Source organism: Emys orbicularis, chromosome 3 (genome assembly GCF_028017835.1).
Source record: "Emys orbicularis isolate rEmyOrb1 chromosome 3, rEmyOrb1.hap1, whole genome shotgun sequence".
In the NCBI taxonomy this organism is placed as follows: domain Eukaryota; kingdom Metazoa; phylum Chordata; order Testudines; family Emydidae; genus Emys; species Emys orbicularis.
In genome coordinates this window covers 129289138-129312933 of record NC_088685.1, presented here as the reverse complement: position 1 = coordinate 129312933, position 23796 = coordinate 129289138, and the positions used below count along the sequence as shown (strand labels likewise).

The following is a 23796-nucleotide window of genomic DNA, read 5'->3' as shown; positions in this document are numbered from 1 at the left end:
AACAGGTGAGGGGAGAAATTCATCCTTGTGCAAAGAGCCAGAACAAGGCCCATGTACCACTTAAGCCCATAGGGACTTGTAGAAACAAGCTGAACAGTTTCATCAATACAGCCAATAACACAGTACCTGCTGGTGGTTTTCTGTTATTTGAGAATCTACTTTAAGTTGTTCTTCAACAAATTCTTCAAAAGTCTTCTGTCTTACACCAATTCCTGGTCTGATTGGTCTAGGCAAAGAATAAGATGGCATCAAATGTAATGACTTCCCAGCTATTTTTCTTTATAATTGTAGTACAGCTGACCTCTACTTCCGATTTCAAAGGTAATCTGCAGTTTTTAAAAAGGGGAGGTGACAGAGCAATGAATGGAGCATAACCTGGCACCTATTAGGGCCAGGACATAGGAACCCATGCCTAGTGCGTGGAGCCAGGGTCAAAAGCCAGGAACCAGAACCGAGGGTTAGAGCTGGAGTCAGGAAAGGGAGCAGGACAGGTCTGGAGTAAGGTCTGTCATAACAGTCAACCAGTGATCCACCTAGTAGAAGAGACAGCTTCCTGGAACTCTCTCCATGCTTAAATAGTGCTCCTCCTGGACCAATCAGAGGTCACGGGGATACTGCTAATTGAGGCTTCCATGGATGGCAGTTCCTGTGGTGCCTAGTCTCCCATGGTTTACAGTGCATTGATCATGGCTCTACCATAGCTGCCAGAGAGTGGCAGGGCAGCATTGGTCATCTGGAGCCCTACAAACCAGGGTTCTGGCCCTCTGGATCCTTACAGGACCCACCTTTCACTTTGAAAATATCCTGTGTGAGCCTGAATATATGTTTTACAGCCAGACAGATAGCAAATTTCTCCTAAAACACTGGGAAATGGAAAATACCTAAAGGAAAAATAAATCTCAAAAGCAGGACTATTTTCCAACCCTGCACAGCCTGCTTATTCCAAGCACTTGTCCCAGACCCGCACCAGCTCCAGCAGAGAATAACGCAGCGAGAGGGAGAAGTCTGAAATACTTGGTGAAAAAAGCGACATTTCACAGCATGCCCTTACTTTGTCAGAGGAGAAAAAGCATGTCTGTAATGCATTGGAAGGCCAAATGGAAGTCTCTGAATAACAGACCAGGGTAGTGAAGCAGAGGTAAATCTTTCAGTATTATACTGGGGATGTATCTAAAAGCTTATTTAAAAAGTCTCTGAAGTCTCAGGGAAAGCAAATCTTGAAAACATCATAAGATTTGAAAATACAAGCATGCTGAGGACACATATGGAAATATTTTTGGAGGGTCTTCTTAATTTGCTTTAGAAAAGCATCTCAGTATTTATCATTACTTCCTCCTTCCGGGTGGATGATCCTTGCTTGCTGATGACATTATTGCCTGATCTGGAGCTCTCTGAAGCTCAATGAAGAGTAAAATTATGGCTATAATTGTTGCTAATGCTCAAGAGATGTCTTGAGGCACCAGGTGATTTTTTTCTGCATAGGCTTAATCACTTGAGGAAGCTAAGGGCTGCATTTTCAAAGGGCCTCAAACTGGCTTTCACTTGTTTGCATGAAACTTTGCACTTGCAGACACCATTTCAAGCACTAATTCCCGTGTGTGAAAGTTGATACATTCTAACACGTATGCAAGAATGGGGTTTGCACTTGTACATGCTACCACCTGTGTGTGCAGGTGCTAGTGCTCGAAAAGCGTGTGTGCAGGTGTTTGTATATGCAAAAATGGAGGGTGCTTTTGCAAAAATTAGCCCTAGTCTTCTTGCCCACAGAGGTCAGCTTTTTTCTTCCTTGTTTCCTGCTGCCCTGCTTCTTTGTAAACTATGCATAGTTGCTAATATTTAAAAGTTGTTTCTGGAATAATTAGGGTTGCCCCAGGGAAGGAGGAGTGAGTGAAAGAAAGTGTGTGTGAGAAGTATCTGTGTATGTAGTGTGCATCTCAGTGTTGCCAATATTGGTATTTTTTCTTAAAGCTTCAGCTCCAGGAGTCCTCTGATTTTGTGAGAATCTCAGCTTTCATTTTTAAAAAACCCAGTTTTCTAGCCCTCAAGACTGCAGAGAAGAGCTGGAAGATTTGAACCCGAAATTCAGAAGGCAAATGAAAGAACCCCAAAATTATCATTTTAAAAATCTCATTCTGGGGTGTGCGAGGCTGACTCATTATTATTATTATTTTTAAACACTTGTGGCTGGCAATCCTGAATCTTGGGGAATTCTAGGTTATTTAATATGAATGTTTCCCTGTGACAAGGTGTAAGGGTGCTTTGACATGAAAGGGGTTATCTGGGTCCTCACTATCACATAGCTGAGCTAGGCAAGATTATGCAAGAAAAGAGGAAGCTACTGCAAAGGAGGCTGTTGTAGGGGGAAGGGTGCATCCTGTTCCCTTTCTCTTTAGTTACACAAAACAAGGCAAAAGCACAAGAAAGGGGTGAGAAAGGAACAGTAAAGATAGGAAATGCAGCTTCTGCCTCTGGGGCTGATTTTCACTTACAACCTTGCTGCTAGAAAAACACAGGCCCAGCACAGTCAGATCAGCCACTCAAACACCTGGCAAACTTTTACCAGCATCAGGCTGTGTTTAACTGTGCTTTTAGCTGTCCTTCACAGCAGTGTAGCATAAGGTGGAGCTGTCCCGGCTGGCCAGTCTTATTAGGTAAAAGGCAAAAGGAGAGAGATAGGAAAGAGGAGAAATAAGGGAGGGTGGGGGAAGAAAGTAAGACATTCGGGAGGGGGTGACAGCAGGTTCACATCCCAAGTGTTGGTCAGGATTTAGCCAAAGCCAGTGGAAGCAGCAATGCCATCTGGTTCCCTCTCTTTAACTGGGTCTGGTGAGGATGCCTTTGCAGATGAGAATGACAAAGGCCCAGCGTGTCGTGGTGGGTCCCGGGATCCCTAGATCTGACAGGGCGGCAACCCCTGATGGTAGAGCTTGCTTCTTACAACCCAGGTATCCCATTGTTCCTTTCAGTGATGCTCAGATGGGCAATATCAGACAATGGGTGACAATTAACATTAACCAATCAAAACACATGTTGGTGATTTCAACTGCAAACATTTCCTTCCATTTCTAGAATCATTCAGCTCAGTCATGCCAGCCAGTGACTTTAGCAGGAGCTTTAAAGACCCTTTATCCCAGTTCTTTAATGTAAACAGTCCAATTTGTACCAGTCTTGGTCTCCATCTTTTACTTTTACAATCAATTGTATATAATAGGCTAAATTGGACTTCGATTACCTGGGCAACTTCGAAAACAAAGCTCTCTGTACAACAGTCCTCTCCCCTCCCAGCTGTCTTAAACTGAAAAGGCCTCGGGGGGTTATTACCCAGTAGTTTGAGCTGCTCTGTTCTGGTGTGTTTGGAAACCCTGTGAAAGGGATATGAAGAGGCCCATCACTGGGACTTTATTTTCTTTCTCTGGCTGGTTAGCCTGCACCCCCACTTACACCGGTGTGCTCAGGGCGTCTGGCCCCCTCCCAGCACACCTCCTCCATTTGACTTTTTTTCTAGGAGGTGATTGAATGTTGTCATCGGTGTTTCTGCTCTGGAGCTGGCAGCCCTATCAAGGAGCCATGGAACTGTCCCACCTTCACCCATGCACACAAGCTAATCTCATAATAGGGAAAGGAGCTTTGTCTGTGATACCCATTGATATGCTAGCATTTGCAATTTACTGTATGCAGGGGCGCTGGAACAATTTTTATAGTGGAGGTGCTGAGAGCCATTGAACCAAACTGTAAACCCTGTATTTAGAAACTACTTCAAGCCAGGGGGTTTGGCAGCACCCCAAGCACCCCTAGTTCCAGCACCTAGGACTTTATGTGTATAAAAGTGAGGAAAACTAGTAACTGTTCACTGACAGTTTTATCTGTATCATTGTAAATGACAAACTAAACCCTTTCCTCACCTGTCTTCCAGGTTTCTAGTCCTTGCGTCCATCCTTATGCCAAAAGGGGAAAGGGGAATCTGTTCATCGGTTTGCTCTCCCTCTTCTTCTTTAATGGCAGGCAGAGTATTAGGACAAGCCTCTTCCTTTAGTGGGCTTTCATCTAAACAGCAGTAAGGAGGGACATAAGAAGAAAGCCTTGACATTTTTCAAGTTTTCCATAACTTCTAAGATTTTTTAATGTTTGAAAATGCTTCCTGGAATATTTTAAACTTAACTAGACAGAAGAATGAGACTCACAAAAGATCACAAGAATCTCTAATCCCTAAATCTAATGATTACAAAGAAGGAAAGTGAAAATGAATTCATTTATGCCCGTTCAATGTATAAAACTGAAATTAACTGGCTAGTAAGTGTATTGCACAGCATTGCTATCTGCTGGATAGAATTAAACCTGCTCAAGTGTGTCCGTTTATGTCGCCTACTAAATGGATACAAAAAGAGCTGCATGTCGTTTTTGTAATAGGAGGTTTTGTCACAAAAATGTGCCAACCCCTCACACTCTCCAAACTGAACCAACTGGCAAGACTCACTACAACTAGTAGGTTGTCACTTTGATAAAAGCCTAATACTAGTGTCAACCAATGGAGAATTACTTCTTTAGTTCAAATCACAGAATTCTGTGGTCCGGGAGCAGAAGAGCCTATGTTTGATCCTTCATGTTTAACAAATATGACATTGCTGGCAACTCGTGTCCACTCTTTGCAGCACAAATACAGCAAGCGCTACTGAAGCCCTGTGGAGACATCTTGATTTTCCTCTCCAACAGACATCCCAACCCCCAGTGCCAAGCCAAGCTACTCCAGCTTTGCACAGGGGAGAGTATTTTGCTCCTAGAGAAAAAGCATCTGCAAGTGTTTAATGGAGGTTAACAACTAGTTTCATTTAGCTTGAATGACTTAATGTAGGTGATTTACGAAGAATCAGATTCAACAGGAACTGGTGCAGGGAGATGTAAGTTACTCCTCCTTGGGATCAGCTGTAGTTTAGTTTATGGCTGGCACACTCCAGAGGAAGTAAACAGAGCAATGCTAATTTATGCCAGATGGAGATATAGCCCAAAGAGTTTAAGTGGCATGTTCAAGGTCACACAGCAAGTTAAGTAACAGAACTGGAACTAGAACCAAGCTCTCCTGGCTTCCAAGTCTGTGCCCGATGCACTGAGCCATGCTGCGTCCCTTGCCTTTCTATAGTGCCTGCCTAACTCTGCAAACAGTGCCAAGATGAGCTCTCTGATATATGAGTTGCTCTAGCTCTACAATTTTCAAACTAAGAGGAAGAATAATATGCATAATGCGCAGTGTACTGGAGAAAGAAAATACTCTTCATAACCTCTCCCAAAACACACTTAGCATGTTTCCTCTTTCTCTTACAGGAACTCGATACATTGCTCAGATCTGTTCCTGTAATTCACCTTTGCTGGCTATGATTTCCTCTTCTTGAGCATCTTGTCTGGAAAGTTTTCTTGTGGGGCTTCCAGCACTTTGAGATAATGACTCGATCTCTTTCCCTATAGTCAGAGAAACACCTTTTTTTTTTTAGTTTATATACATTTTGACACTTGTTGTTAGTTTTCAAGTCTAGGGCCTAACAAAACACACCCATCGTAATTTCGACTAGGCCCCAGTTCAGCGAAGTACTTAAGCATATGCCTAACCAGTCATGTTTAAAGTCAGGCACTTGCTTAAATACCCTGCTGAATGGGTCCCTTGGTGTCTCCCACTGTAAAAGGAAACCATACCATTGTGCTGTAGCTGGTCTTGATATGCAATAAACTTAAAGGAAGCTAGGACAAAGGTCTGATTTACATTTTCTCCCCTTGGCATTTAATTGCCTTCACCATTTGCACTTTTTTGCATCCCATCCATAATAAATTCTCCCTGCTTTACCCTGGTTTCTCATTTCTTGTTCTTGCTATCACTTTCTTTGACCACTTTGGCTTTGCTTCCTTCTCACTCCTCAACATTTTCTTATAAAGCAGTTTCTCAACTACCAGTCTGTGGACTGGCACCAGTCCCTGAGATCTCCCTGAAGTTTAGGAAGGCAGCAAGCCAGTCTCTGTTATCAAAAAGGTTGAGAAATACTGTTGAGGATGAGTACAGCACAGTGTGATACGGGGGGAAAAAAGCCAGACTGGAGCTTCCATCCCTGTCCTTTTAAGGCAGGACCACGTGCCTCTGTGAAAACACGGAGAGTGCTAACACAGAGACTTCCTCCTTAGCTAAGCAGACACATCTATCACCTTTGGAAGCCATATCACTTAGTTCCTTCTTATCGTCTCTCCCCTGGAAACCACCATGTTCCCTACACTTTATGACTCAACTTTTTTATTTTAATCTAACATTTATTTCAGTTCCATCCACATCAAGAAGCCTCTGATTACTTGGTTAGCACTGAAAATAGCATGGCCACCATCTCCAACTAGTGGGGAAATGAGTTTAAAACTTTATTTCAAAGCTTTTAAAACAAAAAAAACATCAAAAATCATATAGATTTTAGCTTTCATGATTTGCACAATGTCCTTGGGTGCAGATTTCCAGTGCCTTGGTTAATTCCCCACCTGGACTTGGAGGTTGCAGGCGCTCCCCTAAGGTTTCTGAGCAGCTATTGTTGGGTGAGGACGCTGGGGAATGTCTCTGAAGGGAAGTCTGCGTTATTGATGGACTGGTTTGTAAATGTCCGTGGTTCTGGACTGGTGAAGAGTTTTCCAAAGGGAGCTGGACAGGAAACAAAGTGGCAGGAAATCTTGGAAGTGTTGGCACCATGGCAACGAGCTGGGAAGGGGTGCCGGGATAGACTGAAAAGCCTGCGATAACAAACAAAGGAGAAAAGTCAGTCTGGTATAGAACCAGTTCTGACCCAGAATACTCCTGCTAAACAGGCATTGTACTAAAATACTCATTTTTTCATGTTTACTGGTGTTTACATGTTCAGCCAAAATGCTAAAATATTGAATCTTGTTATAAGATTTATTTTTAATGTTTAAACCAGGCCTACCACAACCACCAGTTACATGCCCATAATTATTAAACACCACATAGATCAGAGCATAACTCAGCTGACACATTGTCATTTAAAGGGTCCTCACAAAGTACCCCCAAGCAAAGAAAATCAGGTGCCCTCCATCTCTTCTAGGCCAGCTCGTCAGGCAAAAACGTGACTAAACAGAAAGGCCTTGCAATGGCTCCCAAAGGGGAACTAAGGCATTCTCAGTGCAGTGATGGAAGTGAGGGGGCCTTCCCAAAGAGCACCCAGACACCAGAAATACAGAGTAGGGACTGTCAGTATGAGCACTTCTAGTGTCAGGGTAGAGCACCTGGAGAGAAGAGGTTTCTAGACATTCTAGATATAACTTTAATACCGCTCTGAAATATTTAATTTTGAAGGGACTATGCCTCCTAATGAGATACATCAAATAATAAATTAAATCTATTCCATACTGGCTAGCAGCTCCAACTAGATGACCAGGCCAATCTCATCTTTCCTTGCTGGGCCCCACTGAATACTGGACTTGAACTCAAGGTTCTGAATTGTTAGGAGGTTTTACCTGCAATGCTGTCCTCTGCCACCAGGGACTATAGCTCTAACTACTAGACAGATTCCCCCTGCCAGGAACCTAGCTCCCTGTTCTTTGCCTCTCTGATTGCACAGCAGGGAAACAAAGGAGCAGCGAGGCCCTGCCTCTACCCTGCCCTTTCTCTGAGACCCTGTCCCTGCTTGCATCATCCCCGCTCTCTCCGTCGTTCACTCTCCCCCACCCTCAATACTTTCACTGGGTTGGGGTGCGGGAGGGGGGCGAGGGCTCCTACTGGGGGTGCCAGCTCTGGGGTGGGACCAGGGATGAGGGGTTTGGGGTGTAGGAGAGGACTCCAGGCTGGGGCAGGGGGTTGGGGAGTGGGGTGTATGGGCTCTGGGTTGGGAGTGCGGGCTCCAGGTGAGGCTAGAAATGAGGGGTTCAGGGTGTGGGAGATGGCTCCAGGCTGGGGCAGAAGGTTAGGGTGCGGGAGGGGGTGGGGGGTTTGGGGTTCCAGTGGCACTTACCATGGCTCCCAGGAAGCGGCTTCCAGGTCCCTGCAGCCCCTAGATGCATGGGCGGCCAGGGAGCCTCCATGCACTGCCCTCGCGTCTGCAGGTGCTGCCCCCGCAGCTCCCATTGGTCGTGGTTCCTGGCCAATGGGAACTGCGGAGCCGGCACTGGGGGAGGGAGCAGCGCACAGAGCCTCCCTGGCCGCCCATGAGTCTAGGGGCTGCAGGAACCTGGCGGACGCTTCCAGGAGCCACGTGGAGCTAGGGCAGGCAGGGAGCCTACCTTAGCCCTGGGCCTCCACTGCACCATCGACCGGACTTTTAATGGCCCAGTCGGCGGTGCCAACTGGAGCCACCAGCGTCCCTTTTCGACCAGGTGTTCCGGTTAAAAACCAGACGCCTGGCAACTCTATGCAGAATGTATCTGGTCTATAGGGTAAAGGGTCTATCATGCTGTCCCAATTGTGTCATTTTTGTGTCATTTGTGCACCAATGGAATCATCAATAATTGGTCATGAGACTGGAAAAAAAACGTATTTTAATATAAAGATAATATATGACATTATGTTCGCTAAGGAGAGGGGTTAAGACCTTCATCTTACAGGCAATGGCTAGAACTGCCTGTTACCCTCAGAGTCTGGTCCTGCCCCATCTGATTCAGCACACTAGTAATCCCCCAGAGTAAATTGCATTTCACATACAATGTAAAGCTAAGTTCCAACCACCCTGAGATTTTTGGCTCACATACACTGATTTCCATATGGAAAATGTTCTTAACAGATGGCTTGGCCTGGCCACACAGACAGCTGCATGCTCTTTGCTCAGACCGCGCTCTGAAAGTCATGACTTAGAATCATAGACTCATAGAAGATCAGGGTTGGAAGAGACCTCAGGAGGTCATCTAGTCCAACCCCCTGCTCAAAGCAGGAACACCACCAACTAAATTCTTCCTCACCTCACCCATCTGTCTCTTCTATGCTGTTGCACCCCTCACACATTCCTGACAGCTCCACTTAACTCCTGTGCACACTCCCAACCTGGAGCCTTCTTCTTCCACACTTGGAGCAGACTCTTGGAAGAGGGACACTGCTCACCTACGGCACCTCATGTGGGTATTGTGAGGCATGGGGACAGATTCTGCCCCCCGAAACAGCCCTTTTAAGCAACTGCAACAGCATGAAAGGTCTGCAATACCCCTCTAAGAAATTATCCCAGCACAGGGCCAAGAGCCCTTCACCACCCTCACACACAGCCCTGGCGTAGGGGCATGGCTAGGAGCAGATCAGGAGTGGGGATGGCTAGAGTACTTTGTGCTCCAGTTACTCTAGGCTGCAGCAAAGCCCACAGCAAAGGCCACCCTGGGGCTTCTCTAACTTGTACCTGGGGCTGCACCAGCCCCTGGAGCACCCCAGAATTAGGGAAGACACCTCTGCATCTCCCCACCTGTTCTACGTTTTCCAGGAATTCACAGCTTTTCTCTTGGATTTCTGGGTGGCTCCTGTTAGTCTTTAAGGTGCCACCAGACTCCTTGTTGTTTTTGTAGATACAGACTAACACGGCTACTCCTTGATACTGGGTGGCTCCTGGATTCCTAGATAGGAGCTCGCCAATCACAGGCTCCTTCTGCACACAGCCAGGGAAAGAGAGCAACTGGCGTTTGGCTGACTCTCTCCCTGTGAAGCACCAATCAAGTGTGCTTCCCACTGCTACCCTCTGAAGGGCTTGGAGAAAGCAGTCAGTCCTGTGGAGAAAGCTGAGCAATTCTAGGAGGAGAAGCATAGCTTCCAACTTTCCCTGGGGGTGCTCAACCCCCACTCAACCCTAGGCCCCGCCCCCACTGCACCCCTTCCCCCAGTCCCCCACCCCTGCCCCGCATCTTCCCACCACTGCTCCGCCCCCACCCTGCCTCTTCCCACCCAGTCCCACCTCTCTCCTGAGCAAGCCCCATTCCTGCTCCTTCCTCTCCCTCCCAGCGCCTTCTGCACGCCATGGAACAGCTGATCCGCGACGGGCAGGAGGCACTGGGAGGGAAGGGAAGGAGTTGATTGGCGGGGCTGCTGGCGAGCGGGAGGTGCTGGGGGGAGAGGAGCTTGGTCCTGGAGTTCCCACAGAGTCAGCGCCTATTAGGAGAAGGGTACTGAAGAAAAAACCACAACAGGTAGTCTGTGTGTGTGTGTGTGTATACACAGAGAGAAAAGAGTCAGAGAGAGAAGAAGTGTCATTTGGGTTAAAAAAAAAATGTTCAATGACTTTGAGTTTCAGAAACTGGAGTTATTTTAAGCACACTGGGGAAGAAATCATGTGACATTATGTTACTGCATTTCCAGTATATTCTCTGGGAACGGCAGTGTAATTAGTGTCACAATCCAGTGCTAGTGACTCGTTAGTAACGAGACTTGAAGTACCATTGTTCAGACACGCAGAAACATGCCACCCCCCTCTTTTTTTAGCTGCATAGAAGTGGTAAACATTAAAATGGAATCATCTCTCTTATTGGGAGACTGATTTTCTCAATAAATCACCATATTTTCTTTTCCCTAAAAAGGATGGCAATGTAATAGTGACATGTTTGTACCATGGAAGGCTAAATAACACTTAACACTTTTCTGGGGTTTTACATCTGTAAAGCATAAATAGAGCCAGATCATACAAGGAGCTGAGCATCCTCAACTCACATTGTTTCACTGGGAGTTGAATGCTCAGTGATTCACAGGAGGTGCAGATTCAGGCCAAGATTTCATGTTCAGGAAACCATTCTGTGTGTGGTTTTGTGTACACACATCTATACGTATGTATAAATATACACACATACGCAGTACACTTTACATTTTATTTAATGATGCTTAATAGTGGTTTACTTTTGACCTCCTGATGCTGATGGTATACTTCCTTCTCTGAGAAATGCAGAAGTAATTACAGTATTAGGAGGAAAAGAAACCCTTTTTTTTGGGGCTTTAAAGTGTAACATGATCCAGAGGGGTTTCAGTTTTTCAGTCCTTTTGAGGAGCCAGCAGAAAATGACAAGTTCTAAATGCTCTGTTTACAATGAGCCTGTGGAAATAGCCATGAACATCCTACTAATTTTGGAATTTGGGCTGGGACTCACAAGCAATGCTATTGCTCTGTGGACGTTCTACTTCCGTTTGAAAATTTGGAAGCCACACGCTGTCTACTTGCTCAACTTGGTTATCGCAGACGTCTTGCTGAACATTTGCCTGCCGTTTCGACTGGCGCTTGCTCTCAGGTTTAGCATTATAGAGACATGGGATTATAGAGAGCTGCTCTGTTCAGTAATACTCTTCGCACTGTCTCTTTCCCAAGCTGTCTCCATCGCATTCCTCACTGCTGTGGCTCTGGATCGCTATTTCCGGGTGGTCCACCCTAATAATAAAACCAGCTCTCTCACAGCCAGGAATGCTAAAGTCATTGCTTGCTTGGTTTGGCTTTTAGCAATTGGATTGACTGTTGAGATCCTGGTTGCTCCTCGACCCAAAACCTCCGAGTGCCGCAGTTTCACCCTACAAGGAGAAGCCAACTTCTACAGCATCTGGCATGTCATCGTATTCTTTTTGGAGTTTCTCGTTCCCTTTGGCCTCATTTTGTTTTGCACAGTTGGCATCGTCAGGAAGCTGAAAAAGAGCCCCCGTGATTTGAGCAGTCAACCTAAGCTGCGGAAAGCCATGTTGTTAGTGATTGCAGTGGTGGTGGTGTTCGGAGTTTGCTTCCTGCCTAGCGTGTTGGGCAGAGTGCTTGTGTATATTCTCCAAAGCTTTGAAAGTTGTGCAGCTTTTCGTTTTGCTGTGAATGTATTTGATGTTACTATCTGCTGGACCTATCTCAACAGTGCTTTGGACCCCATCGTGTACTGCTTCTCAAGTCCGACTTTTCGAAGTTCCTATAGAAAGATCATTAATTCTCTAAGGGTGAGAAGAAATGAAGTGGAACCCCAGAGCTTGGACATTTCCAAAGATTCTGAAAGTTGAAGCCATTGGAAAGATTCTGATAATCTCTAATGTATATGCCAGGTTGGAAAGGAAACTTTCTCCCCCCCCCCCATTACCACGTCTTATCCTGCAAATGAAGGGTCTGTCAGAACTCAGCTATTCTAAATCCTTTCATTCCATTGGGCTGGAATTCTAGTTAAACAAGTCAAAAACCTAGATGTAACGTTAGGTGATGTATATCAGGGTAGCTCCATTGACTTAAGTGGAGATATGCCAATTTATGCCAGCAGAGGATCTGATTATTTCTTTTTACAAAATCTACAGTCTAAGGGCCCCGATCTTGCTCCCACTAAAGTCAATAGTAAAACTCCTACTGACTCCAGTGGAAGTAGGGGATGCTGTCTTAAATCAGTTTAAAATTGTGATATATACAAAAGCCAAATAGATTCTCCAACCCTTAAAATTATTTTCTTATACTTAGCTGTACCTAATATAAAGATTAACATGAATGAAGCTTTACAAGCAGTTGTTCCTTATATGTTGACTGAAACTTGAATTTAGATTATAAATAATTCTGTCCAAACTAGCCATGTTCTGTTCCTTCATGTACATGTGAGGCACTATTGTTTTATTTTTACAGGGACAGAGCAGGGGTGGGCAAACTATGGCCCGCAAGCTGTCTTAAGCTGGCCCGCAAGCTCCCGCTGGAGAGCGAGGTCTGGGGCTTGCCCCACTCCAGTGCTCCAGCCGGGGCGCTGGGTTGGGGGCCACACCATGCAGCTTGGCCACGCTCTGGCGCTCTGGCCAGGGTGCAGGGTTGGGGCTGCAGCACATGGCTCCTGGAAGCAGCCGCATGGCCCTGCTCCAGCTCCTACGCGCTCCAATGGGAGCTGCAGGGGCAGTGCCTGTGGATGGGGCAGCGTGCAGAGCTGCCTGGCCGTACCTCCGCGTAGGAGCTGGAGAAGGGACATGCCGCTGCTTCCGGGAGCCGCTTGAGGTAAGCGCTGCTCAGAGCCTGCACCCCTGAGCCTCTCCTCATGCCCCAACCTCCTGCCCCAGCCTTGATCCCCCTCCCGCTCTCCAAACCCCTTGATCCCAACCCAGAGCACCATCCTGCACCCCAAACCTCTCATCCCCAGCCCCCACCCCAGAGCCCGCACTCCCAGCTGGAAACTGCACCCCTTCCTGTACCCCTGCCCCAACCCTGATCCCCCTCCTGCCCTCTGAACCCTCGGTCCCAGTCCAGAGCACCCTCCTACACCCCAAACTCCTCATCCCCAGCCCCACCCAAGAGCCCACCCCCCAACCAGAGCCTTCACCCCCTCCTGCACCCCAACCCCAATTTTGTGAGCATTCATGGCCCACCATACAATTTCTATTCCCGGATGTGGCAGTCAGGCCAAAAAGTTTGCCCACCACAGGGATAGAGGGACTTTATTGTCTTTTGTCAAGAATGTTTCCTATACATAGTACAGCAGGAGTGGGGGAAGTGAAACTGAAAAAGATTTACACCTTTGATTGCAAAATGCTCCCTCTGTGAACCCATGAAGCTTTGCAATTCACTCATTCTATTATCTGGTGGAACAATATCTTGAGTCTAGTGAGAAATGCTGAGGTGTGGACCATATTTTACCAAGAATCATTATGAATTGCACATATTATTTCCTGACGGTCTAATTTTTAAGTCAAGTTTTTATTTCTTTACCAATCATTATTTCTGCATTATAGAAATATAAAAAGATAGCAGCGTGAAGGTCCATTTAACACCCAGTCCCCTACAATCACAGAAGATGGACCATGCAAGAGACACCCATAACATCCTTAAGGATCATCGGTCGCTGCTGAATGCTCTAACCAAGACCTATGCAGTGTAGTTATAGCTGTTTCGGTACCAGAATATTTGAGAGACAAAGTGGGTGAGGTAATATCTTTTACTGGACCATTCAAGAGCTCTGTTGAGTCCATGATTTTTAGTGATTAACAGAGTTATGACCCTGGATTTATGGATTATTACAAATCTATAATCCACTAACCCCCTTTTTGTCCTATGACTGCAAAGGTGTTAACAGGCCACTCTACCTTGAATGGTCCCTTAGAATATGAGCTAGCTACTTATGCTAACCAATCTGTTCCACCTTGTATTTAGCTGTAACGCTCTCAGTATCTTTCCCAGAGCTGAAGAAGAGCTCTGTGTGGCTTGAAAGCTTGTCTCTCTCACCAACAGAAGTTGGTCCAATAAAAGATATTACCTCACCTTAGCCAAGACCTGCCAGTCTGAGTCAGGGCATGCAGGTTGTCCATTGAAATCTAGGTTTCCCTCCATCCCTTTTACTTACTTACTTACTTACACACACACACAGAAAAACCAGTTCTGAGCTATACAAGAGTAAAAAAGTATCAAATGTTGAGTTATATTTTCCACCAGAACTCAGGGATTTAAAGAGTCAAAACCTGTTTGTTCCAGCACTTCCCCACTACCAAAGCCACCCTCCTGCACCACATTGCAGGCTGAAGCTAGTCCCATAATTTTACACTCTGACACCCCTACTCAAAAACACACCATGGTAACCCACAGATGCGCAAAGAATTCTGTACTGCTTCAGACTATACTATATATGAGGGACACGAATGGAACATGATTTTCTTTACAGTGACTGCACAGCCTGTATTTTTTGCGAAGGGAAGGAGGTGGGGGAAGAGGGAAGGACATGCAGGCCTGGTGTTGGAAAAAGCCTGTGTCACTAAAAGCATGGAGAAATCATTTAACAGCAGTTTAACCACATAAAATATGACCCTGTCCAAAATTAGTGACATTTGCATCGTAAGTGTTGGTTGAACAGTTTAAAGCCACTTGTGAGCTCTGCAATCCTAAGCATTTTGCCAAACCTATTCAGAATTGTGATAGAAGACCTTTTCTAAGGGATGCAGGTGATCCATGATTACAACATTGCAGGAATCATTGTTCATGGGTTCTTGATGAATTAGAGTTTAGCCTAGCATACGTTATGGCATGTCCTACAGCTGCAGACCACCAGCAGTGGAAAGTTTGTCCTCAAGGCATCTCAGCAGCACAAGATACTTGCAATCCCCAAATTGGGTAATGTAGCCCAGAAAGTGGAGAGGGGAGGCCAGGATGCCAGAGCAATGTACAGATGTACATACCGCAGGCAACGTTTGCCAGTGGGGCACTGTGGAGCCCTGTCCAAAGGAAAAAACTGTTCCCCCCTGGTGGAACACCTCCAGGAGGGAACCAATTCAAAGCTCCTTTGGCTTTTCTGTGCCTCATTCTCTACTTCCCCCTGCTTGCACTCATGCAGAGGGACCCTGCAAAACCAGACTCCGTGCAGTGGGTGAAGATCCCAGCTGGTCCCTCACATATCCAGTCTCACTTGCACTGTGGAACCACACCCATTCCAAAGTTGGGAGGGGGGCAAGGAAATCCCTGCAGAGGATGGATTCTCCTTTTCTCATCTGCTATGCTGATGGCATTTTCTGGCACTGCTACCATTAAGGAGGAAGCTGTTCCGGAAGTTATATTATAATCTTGTATTGTGGGGAAGAGACTGAATTACCAGCACTAGAAGCCCTGTCTGCTGAATCCCTTCCCTTCCCCTTCTCGTCTAGTTTTGATATAGTGAGAAAGAAGATATTTTAGGTTTTAGCAGTGCCTCCCACTACACTAAAATTTATTACAACACTAATGAATTTTAATCTAAACTTTAGTCGACACATGTACATGAATGTCTGTTAGTATTAAACAAAAATGCACTTTTACACATGAAATGTCTGTAGGAAATACTTAAAGTCAAAGAAAAGTTTTCTCGAGTTACCATTTTTGTGGTGTGAATAAAATATTTTAGTACAACTCTCAGATGAAGATCCTTCTACTTCCTCCGACCAACCCCATATCATAGCTTGAATTTATTCTGGGAACTACAGCATTTCATTGTAGGAATGTGAACAGCTGCCACGTACAGTACTGAGTTCTTAGGAGGAAATCCCGGTAGTACCTGGGTTATAGTATGTGATGATTTTCTGTTGTTCAGTTACCAGCCTTTGCAGCTGCTCCATCTGTTCCATCATCACAATTTCCTGCTGCCCTGGGCTCTGTAAATAGCACCAACAAAATGAATTAAAATATGCTCATCTCTCCCTTTTAACAGGAAGGAATCTTTCTTTTCGGAGTCTAGTTTTGAGGTGTTTGTTTTTTTTAAAAGGTGATTCCATTGTTTTATTCCAATAAAAAGAGAGTGTATTTGTATTTAAACATTTTTTTGCAGAGATAACGCTCAAAGAAAACAGCAGTGTGATAGGTTAGAGCCTTGCAGCGGGATTGGGAGCCCATGGGTCCTGCAGGACCCGCTGGCATAATTCTGGGAGCAGATAAACTGTACTTTATTGCGGGAGGGATTGGGTGGGCAAAAAAAAGCAACAACCAAAAAAAAACCAGACCGCAGTAATTTGTGGCTAAACACTAAATCTCTCATCAGTTTGTCATAAATAGAATTTCAGCAATGAAAAGCAAGTTTTTCTTTTTTTTAAATAAAGGTTTTAATACTTAAATTTAAATGAGGGATAGAAAGAGATTTCATGTCCATTATAACAGGAGTTAAAGTATTTTTACATGGTTTAAGCAAGATTTTTTTAATTCTTTTAATGGTAAAAATTGTGTCTGAATTCCGCATATATATATCCGCATATATATATCTGCATATAAAAAAAATCAAAAAATGGTCAGTTTAGATATATGTATATATATATAAAAACTGACCATTTTTTGATTTTTTTTAGTGGCACGGGGGAATCTGTCTTTCTTGCGGGATTTGTGGGATCTAAGGGTTTTGCAGGTGGGAGTGGGATAAAAATGCAAGAAACTATGTGGGACCCGGTGGGAGTTGGTATTGCAGGGCAGGATGGGAGCCAGGATTTTAAAAATAGTCCGGCACAAGGCTCTGTGCTAGGGTATCAGAATCAGGAAGTGAAACTGACCATTTTTTCACTGTCCAACTTGAGTGAAATTCTAAATGTAAATTAACCACATAAATGATGAAAAGTAGAGTTTTTAAATTCTTTCACTTGCAATAGTCTATGATACTGTTAGTAACGTATATGGAAAAAAAATTAAACACAATTTTAATCTTGACAGTATTCTCACTCACTTTCCCAAGCTTTGATGTCTTATTGCAGTTTTTACAGTCAAATCACACATAGTTAAAAACATATTCAAGAGTGAATTATTTCATAGTGTTATTCAGTATTATTGCTGGTAGAAAAATACACACGTTTAAAAAAAAATGAAATTTTTCCAGAACATTTTTCTTTGAAAATTTAGACCACTCTATAAGCCAGTCAAAAAGCAGTAAAACATTTCTGCAAAACAATTTCCTTGAAATTTCAAGTGTTTTAAACATTTCACCCAGCTCTATTAGAATAAGCTATATCAGTAGAGTGAAACACGTTTGCTGGCAGATTTCTGAGCTGCTATGTCAATAATTCATGACCTGATTTGCAGAGGTACTGAGCACATACAACTCTCACAAAAGCCAATGGGATTTGTAGGTGTCTCCGTAAACCTGGGTTCTATTCTCAGCTCTGCCGCTGACCTGCTGAGTGACATTGGCCAAGTCACTTCACTTCTCTGTCCCATTTGCCCTTCTATTTAGATTCTGAGCTGGTCAGGGCAGAGACTGTCTCTTACTACATATATGCATAATGCTTAGCACAATAAGGCTGTGATTCACTTAGGGCATCTAAGTGCCATAGTAAGATAGATAGATAGATAGATAGCCATGTTCCACTCTTTCCACATGCTGAAAATGCCTTACCTGCTTGGCACTCTGTGAATTTGGGCTGGGTGGGGGTCATAGAAGAAGAGAGAGAATGGGTAGAAAGGAGAGATTTAAGAGTGCCCCTAAAATTTCAGGACTTTCAGCACTCTACAGCTGTTAGTGTCACAGTCATAGGCACCTCAAGCATTAAACTATTACGGAATAGAACAGGTCAGGCGCTATCCTTCTATCCCCAACACAACTCCCTACCTCCATAGAACTCCTGGTCCAGAGAAACAGAGACCCAAATCTGCCCCAAATTAAAATGCTGCTACTAAACTGCCCACTGCTCCTTCTAGTCAGTCTCTCCTTCTTTCTCTCTCCTTCACTCGTGCACTCCCCATTCACCTTGTTTGTCTCCTTCCCATCTCTCCCCTTCTGCTTTTTGGCTGTTCCCCCCACTGCCCTGCTTCCTCTGTCCTCTCTGTTGAACAAAACCTCCAGCCCCTAGCAGTGCAGGAATGAGTTAAGCCTTGCGGGGTGGAGAGGGAATAGCTCATAACCTAGCAGAGAAAAAGCAATATTCTAGTCTTTGTGGCACCTTAGAGACTAACAAATTTATTTGGGCATAAGCTCTCGTGGGTTCTAGCCCACAAAAGGTTCTAGCCTCCTTTCACATTGTGGGTTCTAGCCCACAAAAGCGTATGCCCAAATAAATTTAAGGTGCCACAAAGGACTCCTCGTTGTTGTTGCTGATACAGACTAACCTGGCTACCACTCTGAAACCTGATTCTAGTCTTTGTGCATAACCTCTATCCTCCCTCCATTACACCACCCCTTCAATTTGTCCTCCTTGCCTTTCATCTTTGCTTAGACTGCAAACTCTTTGGGGTAGGGGCCATGTCTTCTTTACGTTCTGTGAAGGCCTAACTCATTTCAGGAATTAAACAAACAGTAATAATGTGACTGTATTATTTCTGCATCTGATATTTCCCTAGCAGCCTGGCTGAGAGCATTATCTTCATTCTCTTGCTGCCCCTTCTGGCCTCTCTGGGGAAGCACCATACACAGAAGCCACTCAAACATGTTCTTTCTCTGTAGGAGTCTCTAGCAAAAGCATTTCAAAAAGACAGAGGCAAGGACCTATAGGAAAATCTAGGATCTCCAGGACCCTATGCCAGATTTTAACTGCCTGACAATAAACTGAAGATAAGTTTACACCTCACAGAAAATGTTGCAGACCATCTACACGGCAACCTAATCTTAAATAACTAAGCCCCAGCAAACTCCATTTTCCTGCTAGACATAGTCTTCAAGTAGGGCCTTGTTCACAATAGCACTTTTCCCAACATTGGTCTATTACCAGGCATTTCCCAGGTGTGGCAGTAGTAAAATAAAGTCTGTGCCTCGTCAACACCACTGCTTCTGTCATTGCTATCTCTAGTGGCACTGCACAATGGTGGGAAAAGTGCTGAAGATTCCCAGTGTAGACGTACCCTACATTTCAGATAAGCTGTTGCCTATTATAGGTGGTGTCCATAGTGCAGTTTTATTTGGTAGTTAGAAACCCAGTGCAGCAGGCTGCTTTGGTGCAGGAGACAGTGCAGAGCTACTCTTGTCCAGCTGTCTGTCTGCCCCTAAAAGAAGAAAAAAGAGAAAAGGGACAGTCAAAAGGGAAGAGAAGGAGGTGTCGGAGAAAAACAGAGGGAAAAGACACAAAGGTTGAGAAAAGAAAAGAAAAAGGCATAGGAAGAAGACAGAGAATAGTGATCACTGAAGAAAAAAAAAAAACCCAACTTTGGTTTTCCATGTCATTGTCACATACATGATATTGTGCTACCAAAGTCTGGAATTCTTCCTAAAGGAGGGAAGTGGAGAGGAATAAACATCAAAATGACAGGAACAAGGGGTGAACAAACTGATTTGTTCTTGGAAAAAGGAATTTGCTATTATAAAGTATCATAACAAAGCAGCATTTTATTGCCTTGATGGCTTTAAAACAGCATAATCAGACACAGGGTCACACTCCACATCCTGGCATTGACACTAAAGCCTCTCCGTTGCAGACACAAAAGTTAGCAGACCTGTTCCTTCTTAGGACAATGTATTAGATGTTATTTGTGCAGTCTTCAAAAACCGGGTGTGATCATACTCCATTGAAATGCAAGGAATGCTTAAAGCAAACCCACCTGTTCCATGTTTCTGTAGCATGTGGGTTCCTGACTTATCTGAGGAGCAGGAGCAGCAGCAACAGGACGGAGTGTTTCCAAGTCACTACTTTTACTGGCCTGGACAATTCCAGTCTGAGTTATGCTGGATCCCAACAAATGAGGAAAAAGAGCAGAGTTGGCCAAATAATTGAGTTGCTTTGCATCCTGAAAAGCTTGGCCATGGAACCTGTTATCTGATGAGCTGCCATTACTGCCCATCATACTGCTGTCCGCTGAGTAGCAGAAAGGTGTAAACTGCTCATTGAATGAGCCATTTGTGCTGTTTATCTGGCCCGGGGCCAAAAAGCACATGGCCTTCTCAGTGATTTTGCTAGGAGGTGGCACCAGTCTTGCTGGATCATTGGCAGTCCACTCAGCCATATGGTCTTCATCTTTGAGAGTATCTGCTTCCATATCCCGCTTTCTGAAATCCAGCCTATGGACATACAGTGAATGCAGTTGAAAATAAACATGCAGTGCTAAAGCGATGGCCCGAGTGGATCCTACCGACTGCCTCCATTTTTTTTTAAATCCCAGAGCTTTTTTTTAGGCTGAAGGCAAAGGATCTTCCATCCATAATAACTGTCAAAATATAATATTATGCAGTCAGGAAACATGCAATAAAACAAAAACAAAATCCCACATTTCTACCACTTGGAGTGTCCTGCCTGACAACTGCTCACTATTAAATTCTAAAGTGTCACACAGATGGGAAGCAGATATAAAGGTATATTGCAAAAAATATACTTTTCAACACCAAAAACATCCTTCAGAAGTGAGCTGACTAGTCCCTTAGCTTCACCGTAAGCCTTTAGGATCAGAAAAATCTGCTTAGTGGCCAAACACCACAGAAGAAACATGGAGAACAGAAGATGATTATGCAAAAAATGCACTACTGAAAAATTGACAGGTTTGGGTTACTCAGAAGAAAGCTTAGTTATAAAAGGAAGGGGAAAATACACTCATGACTTACAGCCCATTCTCTTTGATTCACGTGATTAAGAAGATTAGGGCATCTGAAAGCTGTGGGACAAAAAAAAGCACATTTCCCTGTTTTAAACTTTCTTAACCTCTCAGTCCTCCTCTCTGAGAGAGTGGCTGACTGCTCCATTTTCTACATAGTTGATTTTTAAAAGTATTTCATCAGTTGAACTTAGTGGGGTCTTCCAGGTATATTTTAATTAGATTCACAGGCAGTTTCCTGCCTTCTATGAAATGCAATATAGGCTCTCCAATAGATTAAGCTCCGGGATAATTAATGACTTTTTCTCCTGACTTTAATTTAAGTGGTTTGAATAAGATGTACGGACCCATTTTATCTTGATCAGTTATTATTATTAGTTAAGCACTGAAGATGTGCTTGGTGCTGGTACAATACCTAAAATACGGTCTCTGCTTCTAACAGCTTGCAATTGGTATCTCACTGTTGTTTGCATTAGATGTGTAATTTTATTCATGTGAGTAGCCGCATTGAGTTCAATGTGATTTGAGTAAAGTTAGGTCTAAGTGCTTGCAGGCTAGAGGAGAAGACAGTGAGAAGACAAGATGTCCTGGGAAATGAGAGGTGGGAATAATGAACAATTTGAAAAAAATTAAACTAAGATATTAATCAGTCAAAGTTTAACACCTTCTTCCTTGTTTGAAATGCAGGCTTCCAGTTTCAGAAGGTGTCTGGAATACAAAAAATTAAATTACAATAGTATCAGAGGGGTAGCCATGTTAGTGTGGATCTGTAAAAAGCAACAGAGGGTCCTGTGGCACCTTTAAGACTAACAGATGTATTGGAGCATAAGCTTTTGTGGGTGAATGCCCACTTCGTCAGACCCATGCGTCTGACGAAGTGGTCATGCACCCACGAAAGCTTATGCTCCAATACATCTGTTAGTCTTAAAGGTGCCACAGGACCCTCTGTTGCTAAATTACAATAGAAACTCAAAAATCTTAGTCCATCAGAGTACCCATAACATTTCATATATCAGTATGTTATATGAATGTACAGGGTGTATCACAGATAGTGTACAGGGTTTGCTGTTGCCAGGGCTAGCACTAGCCTTTCATCTCCAGAGAGCTGGGTTCCAATCCTGGATAAGTCCAGAAGTAAACGTGTGTTTGGTGGTCTCATCTTGGTGCCTACAGGACAAGCATTTGCACTGCATGACTGGCAATTTCTATTTAAATACTGCATGGCAGGGTGGCTTGTGCAGAGTCTGTCGGCACCAAGGAGTCCATCCTCCTCTGAGGGCACACACATAATTCCAATTTATGTTTCTGGGAGTCAGTCGCATCCCAGGGGAGGCAACTTCAGTTACCAGAGTCATTGAAAAATCAAGTTGAAAGGTTATGTTGGTTAAAAGGTATGTATAGTGAATATCGGGCTAAGAATCCAAAAGCCAACATAACAGAATGCAGAATGAAGAGACAGGAGAAAAAGAAAACCAAGACAGAAGTAAAACCCGACCATTAAAATTATCTGGCAGACATGAAAGTGAAAACATTAGCAGAGTAAATAATAGTTTATCTTAATTTTCAAGCAGAGTAGACTTCTCTTATTTGAATAATTGCAAGAATATAATATTCAGCATTCAACTACTAAACCTACATATTGTATGTTAAAAGACTAGCACTAACAAACTTTATACATTAGAATCCTGTTCCAGGAATTAATATTTCTATTAGTTATGAGCCCTAGAGAAGGTACATTTTGTAGATTACTTTGTACTACTTTTACTTTGAGTGTGGTTTTATCGTAAGGGTTTTCTTTTAATATCCCCTCCTGGCCTCCTTTAAGCTTTCCTTGTGAGCTAGTGCAGTTGACAAGCATGGAGCTGTAGTAATAAAATTATTGTACGTGCCAAACACCAAACAATCCATCACTCTGATGTGATTAGTGATTTGGGCTGCTGAGAATGAAGCATAATGAATATTTTCAGGCACTTTGGACATGACATTACATGCTGTTGCTTCCAGTCTGCCAGATTTTATCATGCATAGCATAAGCTTAATTCCTTGAATGCCATATATTAATCTCACTCAAGGCCCCAGCCAATTCTATTGGCTGTCACTGATTAGAAATGGAAGAGCCCTGCATCAGCATTGACCTTCTCTTTTCTTCCTCTCCTGAGATCCTCAGTGTTGGGAGAATTCATGATCGCTGATCCAGTGTTTCCAGATCCACTTATTATGATTAGTACCACTTGCCTCGCTCCGGATCTGGATGCCAAAGTCAGAGTGAGGACAAGAGTATCAGTTATAAGTAGGCTTGGCAGAATTTGATTTTTTTTAAAATAATTTTGACCAATAATATTGACTTTTATTGTTAAATATTTTATTCTATTTTTATCAATTTAAATAGTCACAGATGCACAAAATTATGGGCTTTAAGCTTATTTTTATCTATTTAAATTTTCATTGTTGTGGGAAGTTATGGAGGGGTCAGAGGATATGGGAAAGTCAGACAATAATTATTAATGAAGTAGATGCTGAGATTCAAAAAGTTACACTTTATAATGGTTAAACACAAACTGTCAACATCACATGTTTAGATATACAAAGTAAATATCTTTACATCAAACCCTAATAAGTTCTCAAGCAGCCTTTTCCTTATTTTGCCCATCTGTATTTTCGATTATTGTCAATGGAAATATTTTTTCAACAGTATGTGTGTGTACTGTGAAATCGATGTTTACTGACATTTACCCAATAAAAATCTAATCCTTCCAAGTCTAGTTATAAGACGGGGGTGAACTGGACTGAAGATATTCAGGGCTGGTATATACTAAAAGTTAGATTGACCCAGCCACCTTGCTCAGGGATGTGAAAAATCTATCCCCCTGAGCAACGTAGTTAAGCGGATCTAAACCCTGGTGTAGACAATGCTAGGTTGACGGAGAAATTCTTGAGGAGGTGG

The 23796-nt window shown here is 43.8% G+C and overlaps 2 protein-coding genes across 2 annotated transcripts in view; one reads left to right on the top strand and one right to left on the bottom strand.

The window, feature by feature from the left end:
• Positions 1-20303, bottom strand: part of LOC135876836 (centromere protein J-like) — a 54304-nt gene extending 34001 nt beyond the window's left edge. Inside the window, exons 1-6 of the mRNA XM_065402190.1 lie at positions 19869-20303; positions 15922-16018; positions 6502-6747; positions 5356-5451; positions 3903-4044; positions 127-226 (exon numbers count right to left, since the gene is read on the bottom strand). Of these exons, the coding sequence (XP_065258262.1) occupies positions 127-226; positions 3903-4044; positions 5356-5451; positions 6502-6747; positions 15922-16018; positions 19869-20303 (1116 nt within the window). The remainder of the gene's footprint in view (positions 1-126; positions 227-3902; positions 4045-5355; positions 5452-6501; positions 6748-15921; positions 16019-19868) is intronic.
• Positions 10985-11950, top strand: GPR31 (G protein-coupled receptor 31). Its single transcript, XM_065400408.1, has one exon. It carries the CDS (start codon positions 10985-10987, stop codon positions 11948-11950), a length of 966 nt encoding a protein of 321 aa, XP_065256480.1.
• Positions 20304-23796: the final 3493 nt, after the last annotated feature.